General features: G+C 44.2%; 1 protein-coding gene across 1 annotated transcript in view; it reads right to left on the bottom strand.

Moving 5' to 3' along the window:
- Eif2ak1 (eukaryotic translation initiation factor 2 alpha kinase 1) overlaps positions 1 to 18,307 on the bottom strand; it is a 36,567-nt gene extending 18,260 nt beyond the window's left edge. Inside the window, exons 1-9 of the mRNA XM_041677824.1 lie at positions 18,095 to 18,307; positions 14,305 to 14,463; positions 11,303 to 11,436; positions 9,238 to 9,275; positions 8,683 to 8,782; positions 7,170 to 7,250; positions 4,966 to 5,065; positions 2,123 to 2,180; positions 942 to 1,263 (exon numbers count right to left, since the gene is read on the bottom strand). Of these exons, the coding sequence (XP_041533758.1) occupies positions 942 to 1,263; positions 2,123 to 2,180; positions 4,966 to 5,065; positions 7,170 to 7,250; positions 8,683 to 8,782; positions 9,238 to 9,275; positions 11,303 to 11,436; positions 14,305 to 14,463; positions 18,095 to 18,200 (1,098 nt within the window). The 5' untranslated portion in view covers positions 18,201 to 18,307. The remainder of the gene's footprint in view (positions 1 to 941; positions 1,264 to 2,122; positions 2,181 to 4,965; positions 5,066 to 7,169; positions 7,251 to 8,682; positions 8,783 to 9,237; positions 9,276 to 11,302; positions 11,437 to 14,304; positions 14,464 to 18,094) is intronic.
- Positions 18,308 to 18,704: the final 397 nt, after the last annotated feature.

Raw genomic sequence — 18,704 nt, 5'->3', positions numbered from 1 at the left:
CTGTCCATCTTGTTTTCAGAGACAGAGTCTCTGACCGGGGTGGCAGGGTTTACCAGTTAGGACAGACTAGCTGGCTAGGGATCCACCTCTCTTCACCTCCCCAGCGCTGGCATTAAAAGTATGGGATTACAAGTATGCACCACCACACCCAAACTTTTATATAAGTTCTGGGGATCAAACTCAGGTCAGGCTTACATGGCAAGCATTTTACAACTGAGCTATCCCTCCAGCTCCTAATGTTCTGGTTCTCTAAATACTAGCAATACTGATGAGAGTCTGACACACATATTAGCAAACTTACCACAGTAAAGTTTGCTGACAACTAACCTAGTAATCTTACAGGAGTCACCAAAAGTAACACTCCAAAAATATAAAATTGTTCTGCATGAATATATGTATATATTTATGGTATAATGCTAGCATGTACTAGAAAGAGATGGTGAATGAAGCTTCCAACTTCAGGCAGGGCACACCATTGAGAATATGTAGGGATGCACTGGTCAATGGGAAGATGAGTAAAAGGTTACTAGCAGCTAAGTGAATGAGGAAAGCTAACTACTAAGGCTACAGCAGGGCCGGAATGGGTTAGTAGTGTTCTTGCCAGCAAGCACAAAGCCCTGGGCTTGATTCTCAGATTGGCATTAACACCTGGAATTCCAGCATTCTAGAGGTGGGGCAGGAGGATCAGAAGTCCAAGGTCATCTGTGACTACACAGCTCATTCCAAGTCAGACTGGGCTACGTGAAACCCTGTGTTCAGGAGGAGATGGGGGACCCAAACCTGAGAAATACCTTACAGCTAACAGGAGCACAGTAAGTCCATGAAATAAACAGAAGAAAACCACAAGGAAAGATGGAGCACCACCAGAAGTCAGCCAAGGAAGAAGGAGGCTACACACAGGCAAACTCCTGACACAGCGGTGAGTGGGGAAAGCATGTTACCTCTGTCTGCTCCAGCAGGCTCAAATGGCCTTCAGAAGACTCATCTGTGGATGTAGAATTCCCTTCCAAGCCCGAGTTATGCCCCGGCGGCAGATGACGCTTGACAATTGGTCCGATAGACAAATCGGTCAAGCCATTATCTTGGAGCTCAACGGACGACCCGAATTCACTGCTGTTCCTGATCACTAAATCGGCAGTGTAGCTCACCAGGTTGTTATTCTCATTTTTAATGTCAGATTTGCCAAGAGGTTTTTCTTTTTCTGAAGTGAGTTCAGCAAAGATAATGGATGAGCTGCTTTCATTATCTTTGACACCTTGATCTCTAGAAGTAAAAATACAGTAACACAAAAGTGAACGTAAATGGCGAGAGTATCTAAACCATTCTTTTAAGCAGGATGAACCGTTCAAATGTCTAAATAAATAGCACCAGGCAGGTCTTTTTGGCATAAGCCTGTAATCTCAGTTCCCAGCATCAAAGCACTGGGAACTGAAGGAAGGAGATCAGTAGTTCAAGGTCATCCTCAGCTAGTTCTAGGCAAGCTTGGGCTACATAAAACTCTGTCTTAAATTTTAAAAAAGAGTATCAAATATGTCTAGCATTAACTATGATTTAAAGTATTACTGGAGGGTCAGAAATGGTGGTCCACACCTATAATCCCAAGACCCAGGAAGCTGAGGAAGGAGGATTTGAAGCTACCCTGGGCTACAAAGTAACGAGCAGTCTAAGCTGCACAGCAAGACCCTGTACCAAATAAGTCAAGTCAATACAACTGTCACAGGAGAAAGTAATTTAGTATTTTGTAGGGAAAATAAACACAATTACGAAAGGATAAAAAAAAGAAAAGAAAACCAGGTGGTGGCAGTGCAGGCCTTTAATCCCAGCACTTGGGAGGCAGAGGGAGGTGGGTCTCTGTGAGTTCTAGGCCAGCCTGGTCTACAAGAGCTAGTTCCAGGACAGGCTCCAAAGCTACAGAGAAACCCTGTCTCGAAAAACAAAAACAAAACAAAACAACAACAACCTTCCCACCCTCCCCCCCCACCAAAAAAAAAGAAAGCAAAGAGAAAATAAGCAGAAAGTAAGTCAACATTCCTCCCAAGTTCCTAGTAGCAGTGACAAAAGCAAGTCATTGCAGGTGACAGAAAACAATGGTTTATGTGCCAAGTAACATCAATCCACATACCTGTCCCCTTCGTGCTCCGCTAGCACTTCAAGAGAGGGCAGCTGAATGGGAGCTCTGCCTGCCAAACAGAAATAAACACAAACAGCTGTACCTATCTGTAAGCAGCCATGATGTTCAATGTACAGTCAAATTCAGAGCTAAAACAGACAGACAGCACCCATGAAGCTGCAAGTCAAAAGGAGCAGAGTGAGTCTAAGAAATGGAGACACCGCAGTAACGCAAAGACAGTCCCAGTAACTGAGATCACCACGGTTCTAGAGATCTGAGAGTAAACAGTAGGTTGAAGGACTCATGGACTCAGACGAAGTTCTGCTGTGGTGAAAAGCAACTCCAGGCAAGAGGTGAGTAAGCTGGGGCCAGAGCGATGGCTCAGCAATGAAGGGCACTTGCTGCTCCCACTGAGGACTTGAATTCAGTTCCCAGCGCCCACATCAGGCAGCTTACAAACATTGGTCACTCCATCCAGTTTCAGGACATCTGAAGTCCTCTTTGGGCTTCCATGGGCACTGCATACACATGATAAACATACATATACTCAAACACATACATACACACAAAATAAATCTTTAAAGTAAGTTCATGTTCTAATAAATTTGATTAAACTATAATTTGAATTTCATACTTTTTTCCATAAAATATTCTTCTGCCAGCTCCTTGCATTCGTGTGTTGTGTCTGTATGGTGACAGGTGGCTTTATGTGAGTGTATGCACCTGTGCATGTGGGTGTTAGTGTGCATGTGTGCTATACTTGCCTATGGAGAACAGAGATCAACGTCTTATTTATTGTCTTTCATTCGTTACCTTCTTTTTTGATTCAAAGTCTCTCATTGAATCTGGACCTCATCAACTTGGAGAGGCTGGCCGGCCTACGGTCTCCAGGGATCCCCAGTGCTAGGACTGGGGATGCACACTGCAGTGTGTTTGCATGATTTCTAGGGATCCAAACTCAGGTCCTCCTGCTGACATGGCAGGCATTTTTACCAACTGAACCATCTCCAAGCCCCTCCTTCTGATGATTTAAAAGTAAAAAACCTGGGGCTGGGGACACAGCTCAATAGGAGACTGCTTGCCTAGCATCTTTAATCCTCAGCACTGACAGAAAAGCAAAACCCAAACTAAGAAGAAATTAATGCTGTGTGTGTACAAGCATATGCTTGTAATCTCAGTCCTCAGGAGGCTGAGATAAGATCTTGATTTAAAGGCCAACTTGAGCTAATTAATTTTGAGACTAATTTGGGCTTGTTAACAGTATAGACCTTGTCTCAAAAAAAATTTAAAGTAAATAAAAACAAAACCATTCTCCACCTGTGTATGCAAGGACAGGGCAGATTTGGCTCAAGAACAGAAGCTCACTAGATATTTATGCACAGATTGAGTACACATAGTAGTAGGTGGAGACCAAAGCTCTTCAGATTTTGTAGAATGTATGTACAGAATACCAGAGGGCTTTCCCATCCTAAAACTTTAAAAAAAAAAAAGTGTGCTTTTATGCTGTGGGATAATGTTCTTGTACCCTGTAAAGATTTGTCACTCATATCGGTTTAATAAAATGCTGACTGGCCAGTAGCCAGGCAGGAAGTACAGGCCGGTGACCAGACTAGGTCTTCTCTGACAAGAGAAAAGGCAGAGATGCAGTTGCAAGCCAGATGCAGAGGAAGCAAGATGAGAGTGCCTCACTAAGAAAAGTTACCAAGCCACATGGCTAAATATAGATCAAAGTTGTGGGTTAATTTAAGTAGTAACAGCCAATAAGTAATAAGCCAAACAGTTTATAATTAATATAAGCCTCTGTGTGTTTACTTAGGACTGAATGGCTATGGGACCTGGTGGGACAGAAACTTTCATCAAAACTTTTATGAGGTTCTAAAAGTTTCAGATTTGGGAACTTTTTGGATTTTCAAGTTTTAGCCTAGGGATGATCGATCTATATCAACAAACATTACTTCCCTTAGCCAAGCATGTTGGCATGCTAGCAACCCTAGCACTCTAGGAGCATAGGCAGAAGAACTACAGGAAGTTTGAGACCAGCATGGAGAGAATACCAGGCTACTTAGGACTACATAGTAAAACCCTGTCTCAAAAAACCAACCCAGGGGCTGCAGAGACAGCTCAGCAGTTAAGAGCATATATTGCTTTTGCAGAGGACAACCGAACTTCTGTTCCCTGCACCCACATCAGGTAGCTGACAACTTACTAATTCCAGATCCAGGGATCCAATACCCTCTTCTGGACTCTAAGGGCACCAATAAGCATGTGTGTACATTCCCCCACAAAGAAACATACTTATACACACAATTAAAAGTAAATAAGCTAGGCAGTAGATGTGGTGGCACTGTCTTTAACCCCCACACTTGGGCGGTAGAGGCAGGTAGGTCTCCATGAGTTCAAGGTTAGCCAGGGCTACACTGATTCTGTCTCAAAAAAGTAAAGTAAAACTTAGAAAGTCTTTGTTAACCAGGCAGTGGTGGCATACGCCTTTAATCTCAGCACTTGGGAGGCAGAGGCAGGTGGATTTCTGTAAGTTTGAGGCCAGCCTGGTCTACAAAGTGAGTTCCAGGACATCCAGGACATTTACATAGAGAAATCCCATCTAAAACAAAACAAAACAACAACAACAACAACAAAAATGAGTCTTTTTAAAAAAGCTGGGTATAGTGGCACAATCTTTTTAGTCCCAGCACTCAGGAAGCAGAGGCAGGTAGACCTCTGTAAGTTCAAGACCAGTCTGTTCTACATAGGGAGTTCTAAAACAGCTAGGGCTATACAGAGAAACCCTGTCTCAAAAAACAACCCCTCTCCAAGAAAAAAAAAAAAATACATAAATGAAATCAAAAGCAACTTACCTTGTGGCCGAACCACATGAACGTGCTCTATCCACGCAGTGTGATAGCCAACAATGTTGGGGTGCTGGAGACCTGCCAGAACCTTTACTTCTCGGAGCACCTAAACAAAATTAGAATTGCTTTTTATTGGCTACTGGTTACCCAATACAACTCGCCCTGGAAGAAAAATAGTAACTCTTCTAGAAAAGAAAATAAACTACATAGAAATAATAGGAACAATCCTGTGTAAGACAAACAGTAATTTTTTGTTGTTATTTTTGAGACAGGATCTCTCTATACAGTACTGGCTGTCCTGGACCTGACTGTGTAACTCAGGCTGGCTTCAAACTCACAGAGATCGTCTTGCCTTTGCTTCTCATGGGCTGAATCCTGCCTCGTAAAGGCAGGCACCATCATGCCCAGCCAAACAGCAATTGTTCCAGCAACTCCACATCTACGTCATGTCCTGATACTTCATTTGATTCCTGCATCCCTCCCCACTGCAACCAAGCAAGACCACTAGTCTTCCTCCGATTGTCTTATCTTCATCTTTTTTCCTTTTCTAAAATGCTGCTGAGAATCTAAGAGCCTTGAGCATGCTACATAACCTCTCTCCACTGAACTTCACCCCAGCCTCTGGGAAGTGGTTTTGTTTGCTTCTATGTTTGTTTTGATAGTGACTCACAATGCCGCACAGCCTGGCAGCTCCTCCTGCTCAGTATTCTGAGCACTGGGGTGACAGCTGTGCCATGATGGGGTTGTCACTGTTATTTAAACAGACACCGTGAGGTGGAAGGGAAGGAAATTTATCCAGGACCACACAGCATGTCTCTAAGAGATGGTCCTGTACGAGACCTATTCTTTCAAGGAAAAAGCTGCACAGTATGGTAACCAAGTACTTAGAAACTTAATTTTTCACCAGTGAAACAGCTCAGAAGACAAAGGCACTGTGCTGCCAAGCCTGATAACCTGGATCCGGTGCCTGGGATCCACATGGTAGAAGGAAGAGAACCAACTCCCATGAGTTGTTCTCTGACCCCACACAAGCACTGTGGGCACACATTCATGTACAGTCATGTACACAGTCCGTCACATGAATTATTCTTAGCATTTGGGAGACAGAGGCAGGCTGAGTTTGAGGCGAGCCTGGTCTACGTAGTGAAACATAATCTCAAAACTAAAACAAACACATGAAATAAAATAGAAAAATATAAAACTTTTAAAATTACATCAAATAAAAATTTAGTTTTCATGTTTACTGATAAAACCTACTATTTAGCAAATAAATATGTATAAATGCAGATCTAACTCTTTCAAAACAAATCACACAACTATTGTGTCCCTCCTAACTCCCTCCTGGGCTGCCCTCTCTCTTACTATAGCAGAACGAGAGCCTTTTACATGGAGGCAAGCACTCCTGCTCCGCGCTCTATCCCCAGCCTCCCCACTACTTTTTGAGAAAAGGTCTTACTAAGGTACCGAGATGTGAATTCACTCTGAAGCCCTGGTAGACCTGGAATTTTCCATTCTCCAGCTTCACCCTGAGAAGTGGGATTACATACCCGACTTGCTAGGCATCCTCCCCCATTTTTTTTTTTTAACAATGAGGTTTTATTATATAGCCCTGGCTAGTCTCAAGTGATCATCCCATCTCACCTTCCCAGTAGAGTTTAGACTTCTGGTTCATGTAGCAAGTCCAGCTCAAATCATATTATTTTTTGATGGGTTTTATGATTGGATCTGAGACATCCAGTCTAGCCTGCAACTTGTTTCATAACACAGGCAGACCTTGAACCGATCCTCCTACCTCTGCTTAGCACCACCATGCCTGGGCTAGCTCAAATCATTTTCTGAAACTCCACTTTCAGGGTTAGGGAGATAGCTTGGCCAGTAAAGTGCTCAATATGCCGAGGAGGAAGACTTGAGTTTGATGGTCAGAATTTACATTAATAATAATAATAATGATGATGATGATGATGATGATGATGATGATGATGATGAAGGACTGGGCATGTCCCATGCCTGTAATCCCAACCCTGGAGGTTGAGATGAGGATCCCTGGGTTCACTGGCCCACCAATCCTGCTCACTTAGTGAGCAGCTGCAGTATAGTGGGAGACCTTGACTGGAAATTGCCTAAGGATCATCACTCACAAGCACTCATGGCACTGGCACCCTCACACACAAACTGCGTGTGAACCTGCACACACTCGTCCAAAATCGCACCTTCATACAGTCTGTTTTCGTTGCACTGTTAATCAGGATTTTCTTAATTGCATAATGCTGACCATCTAGTTTGTTCCGGACCTAAAGAGCCAGAAGAAAGAAAAAGTATTAAATTCCATCACAAATCCAAGTGAATAAAGGAATTTACATCATGTGAACTTTGATAACCCAAACCGCCAAAGATCAAATAAGGCTTAAGCCATTCTTCCCACAAGGGGGAATCAGCCCTAGTCTTCTGGAGCAGGACCTTGGCAAACTAAACTGTCCAAGCCCAGGCTGCAGCCTAAGATGTGGAACGCTAGCATAGCTGTACGCACAGTCCCAGATAGAAGAGCAGCATGTTTTCAGTAACGCAAACTTTTTCATTCTTTCTGAGCCCGGGTCTCAGGTGGCCCAGGCTGGCCTCAAGCTCATCTGTAGCCAAGGATGACTCTGAACTTTTGATCCTCCTGTTGTGTGTCCTGGCATACAACACTGTGGATTTGTGTGGTGCTGGTGGTCAGGCCCAGGGATTTGAGTATGCCAGGCAAGAGCGCTACCAACTGCGGTGTATCTGTGGCAGCACAGCTTCTTTTTGGTTTTTGTTTTTTTAGCTTTGACTGTCCTGGAACTTGCTCTATGGACCAGGCTAGCCTCGAACTCACAGAGATCTGCCTGCCTCTTCCTCTCAAGAGCTGAGATTAAAGGTGTGTGCTACCACCACCCGGCTCAGCACATTGTTTTCAAGTTTCAACTTCTAATTTGAGTAAGGCCAATTCCTTATCATTCTGCTGAATAATCTTTAACCTATGGGTTGAAAACACTAAATTGAAAATATTCTTAAACTATATTTTTATTAAGTTTGTTCTTTGATGTTGTTATATGTATTGGGTGGTTTTGTGTGTTAACTTGACACAAGCTAGAGTCATTGGAGAGGAAGGAGCATCAGCTGAGGAAATGCCCAATGAGATCCAGTAGTAAGGTATTTTCTCTTTTAGTGATCAATGGGGGAGGGCCCAGACCGTTGTGGATGGTGCCATCCTTGGGCTGCTGGTTCTGAGTTCTACAAGGTGGGCTGAGCAAGCCATAAGAAGCAAGTCAGTAAGCAGCTCCCCTCCACGGCCTCTGTATCAGCCCTGACTTCCTTCAATGATGAACAGCAATGCTTAAGTGTAAGCCAAATAAATAAACCCTTCCCTCCCCAACTTGCTCTTTGGCCGTGGTGTTTCGTTGCAGCCACAGAAACCCCAGCTAAGACAGGGGAGAGTGTGCCCAGAGAACAGACAAGGGCTGGGACAGATCTCCTGGGGTGAGGATGGCTCCAGATGGGTTGGTTTTCAGTGTCCCCTATTAACTGCCTGCAAATGATAAATGATAAATGGAAATGATAACACATGGGTTTATGAATCTATGTGTACTTCTAATCATAATAATGAAAATAACTTCTCAAAATACACAACTTACTGCATAATAGGTTAAAATGAGCTAACAGCAAAAAACAAAAAAAAAAAAAATAAAAAAAAATAAAACAAACCTTGTACACTCTTCCATATCCTCCTTTTCCTAAGATGGCAAGCTCTTCAAATTCGTTTAAGTAGCGTGAGGTCTGTGCTTCAAAAGCTATCTCCCTGGATCTAAAAGGAAAGTACAAACAGAGCATCAATGTGAAGATGTGTCCATCAACCATACACACTGTTTTGCCAACCTGCTGGGACTCATTGATCAGTAAACTGCAAGGTAGACAGAATCAGCTAAAAGGACATTTCTAATTTCCCCTGGGAAGAAAATGGCTAGGTGAATTACGGGTATATTAAAAATAGCAAGAGGGCTCACTGCATTTAGTAATCAGCATCCCAGCAGCAATCAGTAGCAAGGCTTTAGATGCAGCAGAAACAGGACAGAAGCGATCGCTACTGAAGACCCTGCCTCTCAGCAAGAAAGAGAAAGCTCACTAATGACTCACAGCGATCACCTTGGCCTCTTGAGTGCTGGGATTAAAGGTGTGTGCACCGCCCAGCAAGAAATATTTATAAAATATTTGGATTTCTTTTAATTTAGTTTAGTTTGTGGAAAAGTATTGGATACATACCTGATTTTCTTCATGTAAGATTTATCTTCACAAGGATCCTAAAACCAAAACAATGATCTCTAAGAACCATTTGAAACATCTGACAAGCAAGGAATCAAATTCAACATAACAATAATCCAAATGCTCACATACCTAAAACAAGACCATGGTCTAGCATTTTACTTATTTACTATGCTTTTTGTGAAACTGGTTTACTATATAGCAAAACTCGGCCTTGGACTGAATCTTCTCGCCACAACCTGTTGGGTGCTTGAGTCTCAAACGAGAGCCATCAGGATAAGAATAACCTTTTCTTGCTTTTGTTGTTGTTCCTGATACAGGGTATTGATGTAGTCGTGGCTAGCCTAGAAGTCACCATGTAAACCAAGCTGCTCTCAAACTTGCAGCAATCCTCTTGCCTCTGCCTGAGTCCTGGGATTACAGGACTGAGCCACATGTCCAGCTTGAAAACATTTTAGTATTACTTAACAGTTTATGGTTAAAAATATTTCAGAGCTGAGAACGTTTTTGTAAGGAGCTCCATGAGTAAAAACCGAATCGCTTCAAATATCTATATAGAAATCGACTAGTCTCATCCCCACAGCTACCACCCCATTTGCAGCCACCCCATCTTTTTGCCCATATCCTTGCACCTGCCTCCCTGCCCTTGAGCCTCTCCATCTATTTCCATCACAGTAGCAGGTGTGAACATGTTAAAATGTTCTTCTGCTTAAAATCCTGCAATGTTTCCAGTATCCACTCCTGTGTCCATTCAAATGGTCTCGAGATCCTACTCCAAGTGGCCGTGATGACTCATATTTGTAATCCCATCACTTAGGAGGCTTCAAGCGAAGTGTGGAGAATTTGAGGCCAGCATGGGCTACACAGAGTTCTAAAACCGTCTGGGCTACAGGGTAAGATTCTGTCCAAAAAAAAGAGTAAAGAAGGAAACAGTAGCAGGCAATAGTACTGCTGCTACTGCCCCGCCTGTTGCCCCTGTAATGGATTCAGTGAGGAAGGAGAGGGGAGGGAACAATCCCACACCCCCACAGTCCCTCCCCATGCTCTTCCACTCCTCCCTTTACCTGCTCCACCTAGATGCAAGGCAGCCTTGCAGAACTGAGCAGCACACTACCCCCAGCACACACCCAGCAAGGGTACTTGCTAACATGTACCTCTGTCTGAAATTCCCCTCCTCCCACCTGCAGGTGACTGTCTCTCAGCTCTGGGCTTGACCACTTTCCCAGGCAGGACTGCCATGGCTGTTGTACCTGGCAGTCACATGATCCAGCACTCCCTGATCGCCTTCACTACCTATGTGCCATCCACATTTGTTTTCATTTTGCTTATTGTTACTGCCCCCTGCATCAGAACATAAGCTTCATGAGGTTATAGGGTTTTGGCTATTTTCTTCCATTTTTTTCCCCCAGCACCCATAAAATGGTAATAAGAACTAATACTGTCAACGTGACCAAGTTTCTATTTTTAAGAACCAACTCATATAATTAAAATTAAGTAATGCTTTAAAAAATACAGGTCTAACTGGGCAGGGGTGGCACACACCTTTAATCCCAGCACTCAGGAGGCAGAGGCAGTGAATCTCTGTGAATTTGAGGCCAGCTAGTCTACAGAGCGAGTTCCAGGACAGCCAAGACTATACAGAGAAACCCTATCTTGAACCCCCCCAAATATATATATATACACACATATAGTTCTCTTTCTCTACTGCTTTTTTGTTTTGTTTTGAGCCCTGGAAATACAACACAGCACTAGGCACAATAGGCAAATGCCCTGCCACTGAGCCACACACCCTACAAAGCACAGTGTTCTTTCCTTCCTTCCTTCTCTAATGTATTTTACACATATGAGTGTTTTTGCCTACATGCACTTACCTTATTTGGTGCCTGGTGCCCATGGTGGTCACTCCACAGAGTTACCAATGATGAACCACCATGGAGATGCTAAAAACCAAACCTGGGTCCTGTGCAAGTGTTCTTAAGAGCTGAGCCATCTCATCAGCCCCCACATATGGTTCTTGGAAGACTCAAGTTGACTTGTCACACAGAGCACACGTGGGAGGGCTTACCTGCCGGACTCTCTCTTTGGCAGACCTCATTAAGTGAGTGATGGCTCGGTTGTGGTGTAATCTCAGAGAGCTAAACTCATCACTGCAGGTAAATGAAGACAGCAGCCCCATCTTGATAAAAGTCTGGCAGAGTACTATAAAAAATATGATAAGCTCTTATTAGAAAAATTGACAGCAGGCAGGGCAAGGTGGACAAACCTATGACTCTAGCATGCAGGCTGGTTAAGAAAGGAGGATCTGCAGTCCACGGTCACCTATCAGCACCCAGAAAGTCTGAGGCTAGCCTGGGCTAAACAAGACCCTGTTTCAAAGGGGAATGGGGACATCGCAGATAGATATACAGACTGTGCACCAGGTGCCTCAGAAAAAGTTGCTTCTCTAGAAATGTCCTTAATTTGTACATAAATACAGACAGGACCAAGTGTGGTGGCTCACACCACACTGGAAATGGAACAGGAGGGAGAGGAAAAAAAAGAAGTCAAGATGGAGAGGGAACAGGGGAAGAGGGAGAGAACAAGAAAAATGGAGAGAAGCCAGGGAGAGGCACAAAGAAGAAAGGGTAGGGAAGGTGTGCTGGCGAACATCTTTGACCCTTTCAAACAAGAGGCAGAGGAAGGTGGATCTCTGTGAGTATGAGGTATGAGGCCATCCTGGTCTACATATCTGTACAGTGAGTTCCAGGCCAGCCAAGGATACACAATGAGACTATTAAAAAAAAAAAAACATGCCTTTAACCCCAGCATTTGGGAGGCAGAAGCAGACAGATCTCTGTGAGTTAAAGGCCAGCCTGGTCTACAGAGCAAGTTCTAGGACAGTAGCCAAAGAGAGACCCTGTTTGGACAAACCAAAAAGAAAAAAAAGGAGGAGAAGGAATTGGTAGAGGTGGAGAACGAGAAGGAGAAGGAAAAAAAAAAGAAAGAAGAAGAGGAGGAGAAAGAGGGCTAGAGAGCCGGCTCAGTGGTTAAGAGTGCTGGTTGCTTTTCCATAGGACTTCGGTTAGATTCCAGCCTATCCTCTGGCCTCTGCAGGCAGGCACTAGGCACCCACATATCACACAGACACATATGTAGGCAAAACCCTAAACATATAAAATAATTTTATTTTTAAAAGGAAAGAAAGAAGAGGGAGAAAGGGACAGAGAGAAAGGCGAGAGAAAAGAAGAGGGGACAGAAGGAAAGAAAGGAGAAAGGGAGGAGAGAGGGAAAAGAGAATCAGCAGACAGAAGATAGAGAAAAGAGAGAGGGAAGGAGAAGAAGAAAGGGGTAAGGAAGAGGAAGAGGAGATAAAAAGAGAAACAGATAGGGTTGAGGATATACCTCAGTAGTAAAAGCTCCCCTCTTCCGGGCAGACGCATGCGATGAAGCAAGCCGCCAGGTCAGACATGCTGAATCTTTCCCAGTAAGACCGGTGCTACACAGTTTATTAGAAATGGGTTGATTGGGATATCAGAATTAACCAGTAAGGGCTAAAGCTAATGGGCCAAGCAGTGTTTAAAAGAATACAGTGTCCGTGTAATTATTTCGGGGCATAAGCTAGCAGGCAGCCGGGGTGCTGGGGACGCAGCCCCGCCGCTCCTATTACTACAGAATGGCGCCCAATGTGGGGCTCAAACCCATGACCCTGAGATTAAGAGTCTCATGCTCTACCGATTGATTTCACAGCAGTAAGAGCTCTTTAGTGGCTTGGCTGCTTTGCATATCTGATCTTGAGGTTGAACCCCAATATCTGTCTTTGGGTTTTTATTATTCATGCTACACAGATCTGCTTTTTATAAGTTAAGATTCTCATAGCAAAATTCTAACTTTTCAAAGCCACAAACCTAACACAGCAGTGCAGTACTTTGGAGCTAGGAGCACCCCTTTGTAAGCCTCATCCTCCACACACAAAGCTGCCTACATGCTCCAGTATGAGATCTCTTTATTCAAGATAAAAGATACTGCCATGAGGGCTCTGCCCATGCACACCTGTCAAACTCAGCTTGATCCCCAGTGGAAGAAGAACCAACGGCTGAAAGCCACCCTGACCTCCACATGAAAGCAGTAACACACATGTACCCACACTCACACACAAACATCATCATCAAGCACACCATGAAAGATTTGTTAGCAAATATTTTACTCATTCTTCATGTCCATTTCTTTATTCAAATGACATTATATCCTTAACTACTAAAACATGCCACTTTTTTTTTCTGGTTTTTCGAGACAGGGTTTCTTTGTAGCTTTGGAGTCTGTCCTGAACTAGCTCTTGTAGACCAGGCTGACCTCAAACCCAGAGATCCACCTGTCTCTGTCTCCCGAATGCTGGGATTAAAGGTGTGCGCCACCACCGCCCGGAAAACGAGCCACTTTCGAAGACCACGTAAAGACATCTATCTTTAGTGAGGACATCTAGGACTTGGAAAGGAACTTGAATCTACAGCTGAGGATAAAGAAGCTGGTCTTGGTCAATAACACAAAACCAGACCATAACATATAATTCTGCAAACTTTGGAGCTCACGTTTCTAAAATACAAATATCCTAAACAGGAAAAACAAAATTCAACATTTTCAAGAACGTGGTATGGAACTCCTCCAGTCTTCCAGTCAGGGACTGAGGCAGTGTCTGGGGTTGGTGGTAGATTCTCTGCCTGTATACAAGAAGTCCTGGGTTGAATCATATAAATTAGGTGTGCTAGCACACTGTCAGTACTCCAGTACTTGGGAGGTGGACGGAGGAGGAGTTCAAGGTCAGCCTCTGATACACTATTAGCACCTGAGGCTAAAGAATGAGATGAATATCATATTATTGCTGCAAAACCATTTTTTAATGTATTGGATCACATGCAATTTTATATTTACAAGGAATTACGCAAAGGAAAGTTGAAATGAATTTAAGGAATGGGGAATCATTCACACTTATTTTGCACCCACTATCTATACACCAGCTGCTTCTCAGAAACACAGCTAAAGGCAGTATTTTTTACAAGCTTTACTTAAGAACACCCATGTAGTCTTACTCACATTTAAACACCTGTTGTGAATGAAGCGGGTTTGGCTCATGAACGTGGCTCAAGTGTTCCAGCAAGGAGACGAGCAGTAGCTGGTTTGCCACTATGAAAGGGAACGTGGGCTGCTGGAGGGGTTCTTTTAACACTTGGAGTTCTGCTGGGACATCAGACTCTAAAAATAAAAGAAGAGGGAAACATTACTGGTAAGTGTGTCTTATAATGACAAATAGCATGCTTTAATTAAGACAACAGAATGAAGTAACCAAGGGAGATAACAGAGTCAAAGCGTAATTGCGGTGAGTCAGGTTAGGAAAGGTTTCCTGGGGCTGGGGAGATGGCTCAGTGGATAATGTGCCTACTGTGTAAGCGTCAGGTCCGGAGTTTGGGTCCCCAGCACTCACATTAAGTCAAGCAGGTTCAGCAACACCCCCTGCAATTCCAGTGCCTCAAATAGGACACAGGGGTCCCCTGAGGAAACCCAGCTAGCTAGACTAGCCAAGTCTGCAAGTTCCAGGTTCAGTGAAGGAGCACACACTTTAGTGAAGCGTGAAAAGTGACGAGGAAGACACTTGAGCCCACACACAAATGAACAAGAATGCGCACAAATGCACATACCACATATAGATACTTAAACAACAACAAAAAGACGTAAGATTTTTTCTGGAGATGAATTTGAGTTGACGCTGAAAGCTGGAGGACCAGGGTGGCCTCAAACTTAGAGCAGTCCTCCTGTCTCTGTCTCCAGTGCTGGATTAGTTACTGCCACCATTGACCTTCAGGTTTCTTTATACTTATTATTTCCTCTTTTCTGCAATGAGAAAGTCTAATTCTTCAGGTCTTTTTGGGGGGGATGGGAATTAGATTAGCTCTAGGGCTGCAAACATGATATGAAGTGCTCTTACTGCTTGAGCTACACAACCAGCCTAGATAAAAATTCTACTTTTGAATATGAAAAAAAATAACCAAGTCAATTTTTAAGAATTTAAGAGGCCTGGCCAGTGGTGGTGTATGTCTTTAATCTAGCACTTGGGAGGCAGAGGCAGGCAAATCTCTGTGAGTTCGAGGCCAGCCTGGTCTACAGAGTGAGTTCCAGGACTGCCAGATCCACACAGAGAAACGCTGTCTTGAAAAACTAAAAAACAAAACCAAACAAAATACATACACTATACACAAAGAACTTAAGAAATGGCTGAGGTTCTGGCTTAGTTGATAGAGTGCTCGCCTAGCATACACAAAGCCCTGGGTTCAGCCCCCAGCACCACATAAAACTAGACACAATCACACTTATGTACCTGTGATTTCAGCAATGGGGAGGTCGAGGCAAGAGGCGCATAAAGTTTAAGGTTATCTTTGGCTGCCTAGCAAGTTAGAGGCTAGCTTAGAACACATGAAACCCTAATGCTAGTAAAATACTATAAAATAATTTAAGAAAATAATAACTTTTAAAAGGTCTATATAGGCTAGTATGATGACTTGGCAGTTAAAAAGAAAACAGGATTTGGTTCCCAGCACCCACATCAGGAGACTCGGAACTGCTTGTCAGTCCGGCTCCAGGAGGAGTCCATGCCTCTGGCCTCTGCAGGCACCTGCACACACATGCACATACCTGCACAGATTCACATGCACATACGCAGTTAAAAATAACTTTTAAAAGGCCAATAAACAACAGATAGACTTAGTAGGGGGAAAAAAAGGCCAAAAAGTTCCAACTTAAAAAAAAGTTCCAACTTCCTGGTCTCAGTCCCAAGGAAAAGAGCAAACAACTAAAACAGAAAATGACTCCAAGTTCTCAAAAGTAGCAGGAAGTCAGATGCAGGTGCAGCTAAATTAAAGAGTTCCAGACATTTGCCAGCAGGATGTCGGTAAACATACAAGAAAGAGATAATCAGATCCAATCTCAGGAAAACATGCTCCACACAGCCCATCGGTAAGAGAAGGGCCAAGCCTGGTGGTACAGTCCTTTAAGGCCAGCTTCTTGGGAGGCTAAGGCAAGTTCAAAACCAGACCGGCAGCAGTGAATTCAACAGGCAACTTAATAACAGGGGGCTGGCTGGGAGGGTAAGTCAGTGGCAGAGCACTTGACTAGCTTATTCAAGACCCTACATTCAATCCCCAGTTTAAAAAAAAAAAAAAGTGTGTGTGTGTGTGTGTGCGCGCGCGCGCGCGCGCACGCGGGTAAACCAGCTTGAAAGATTAATCCAAGAGAATACTTTTGAAAAACTGGTGACGCCTGAAAGAAAACAACTTGGAAAACAGTCTCATTAACACATTCTGTCCCATACACAGCACCTAAAGTAACTAGGTCCAAGACTGTTGTTGGCTCTAGAATTCCTACAATGAACTGCCAAAGACACATTGAGGTTTTGAATTTTCTGACTTTCCCATTAACCGGCAGACTGGCAAATCGTCCAGACTACCTGTGAAATGCCATTTAACTCCTGGCCTTACACCTATTCAAGGTGAAACTGCACGTTCCACAGACCTTTATATATTTTAAAAAAATTAACTGTGTCTGGGCACTCTAAGCCTCTTTAGAAGAAATGACAATATGTAAGCAGCACAATATTATTAACAGAAGAAGGAAAAAAAAGTCTTAAAGCGTGTTCAAGATCACTCCCTTCCAGAATAATCTCTGGTTTGCAGAAACCCTTATCACCATGTCACAGAAAAGACAGACTTGCATGTTTACGGCTGAGACCTGTCCCATGACATATGCTTTCTTTGCTGAGTTACAATAAATACCACTTGGTGTGTGGGAAAATCTGCATATCCATTTAAAAAGTTACCTTACAAACTGTCCTCTATAAAGCCTACCCGAGTCACCAGCAAGGTCTGTTTTTGTTTCTCATTGTGCTCAATTATAGGAAGTATTTAAGAATGAAAATGGGGAAACGTGCATTTGATTTACACCTTTAACTCCACTACAACATACTTATTTCAAGCTTCAACCGAATATGTAAATCTTTGCAATTATTCTATGAGATAGTATACAGTTAAAACCTCCTCGAATGCTGGAAGATGAACCCAGAATCTCACTCGTCCTAAAACACCCCTCTGTCACTGAGCAACAGTCCCTGCTCCGCTGCAATCATTCTTTTTTGTTAGAGACGCAGTCTTAGGTACTGCAATGTGGCCTGGAACCCAACATGAAGCTCAGGCTGGCCTTCAACTCCTGATCCTCCAGCCTTACTTTCCTCACCTTCTAAGTGTTTGAATTGCAAGTGTGCACACTACTCACTGTATCCACTATCGGGAGCACAACTTCATTTTTAACACTGCCAAAGCAACTGGTAGCAACCCTCTGCACTCTCCGTAGAATACTAGAACTTTGACCTACGTGGATGTTTTTAACACCGCTTACCTTAGCTTACATAATTTGATTTACGTGTGTTAAAAGCCTCAAGAAAATGTAAGCGTTCCCACACTGCCTCGCTAGGAGAAATCATTAGTTATTCACGAAGCAGGTCTCCCACCCGCAGTGAACAAAGATTACAATCAGCAGCAAAAAAAAAAAAAAAAAACAAGTCAAGGCGTGGAAGTGAAATGCGGCCTCTGGACAGTGGCGCAGAACGGAGGCCAAAGACTATAAATGCCCACAAGCGGTTAGATCGTAGACGCTCTTGGAATAAATATTGACCTAACCCTTGACAACCCGTCCGCAGCCTCCCGGTGCCCTCCAGGTCTGGGCCCGAGTTCGAACACCAAGGCGGCCTGGGGCCTCAGGTGGCTCTCGGGGACCACTAGCGCGGGGGAACCCAGGCGGACAGCGAGCCCTGGGACTGCGCGAGCCATCCCCGTCTCACCATCATACTTGGGGTCCGAGACCTCCGCGGGGAAGTCGATGGCAGGGGGCGCGCCCACCGCCCCCGCCGCGTCGTCGTCTGCGTCGCTCTCGCCACCCCCCGCCATCGCCGCCGCGAGCGGACAGCAGCCGTCCTCTGCTTCTCCGCTGACGCTGTCCGCCGCGATTACTTCCCCCGAGCCGGAAGTAACCCTAGAACAGACGGAAGTCCTGTCTCGAGACCGGGGGAACCTCTGTTAGGGGAGGGTTATCCTTGCCCCGCCCCCTTTTTCCGGCAAGAACACGATTGGCTGATCCAGTGCGGGCGCGCCCCGAGTGGGCGTGACAAGCAGGGGTGGGCTTGCGAGGCGCCGCTCCGGTGCAGGAAGCCTTTCCTCCCTGACTCAGGTGGACAGTTCTTTGTCCTCCTCTGACCATCCCAAGTTATTCCTGTAGACTTCTGTAAGCTCCCAAAAATCGCGCCTGCAGCTTCGATCTAGAAAGTATAGTAAGCGATGTGATCCAAACTCGGAAAAACAAAGACTGCATATTTCTCACTCAGGTGCAGATCCTCCTAGTCTGTAATGGACATAATGGGAGTAAGTGTGGGTAAAGCCTAACTAGAAAGGAGA

The sequence above is a fragment of the Microtus oregoni genome, unplaced genomic scaffold (genome assembly GCF_018167655.1).
Source record: "Microtus oregoni isolate MIOR12 unplaced genomic scaffold, Mior012 000029F_ref0000214, whole genome shotgun sequence".
In the NCBI taxonomy this organism is placed as follows: Eukaryota; Metazoa; Chordata; class Mammalia; order Rodentia; family Cricetidae; genus Microtus; species Microtus oregoni.
Note: the sequence above shows the minus strand (reverse complement) of the source record. Positions and strands in the feature narration are given on the sequence as shown.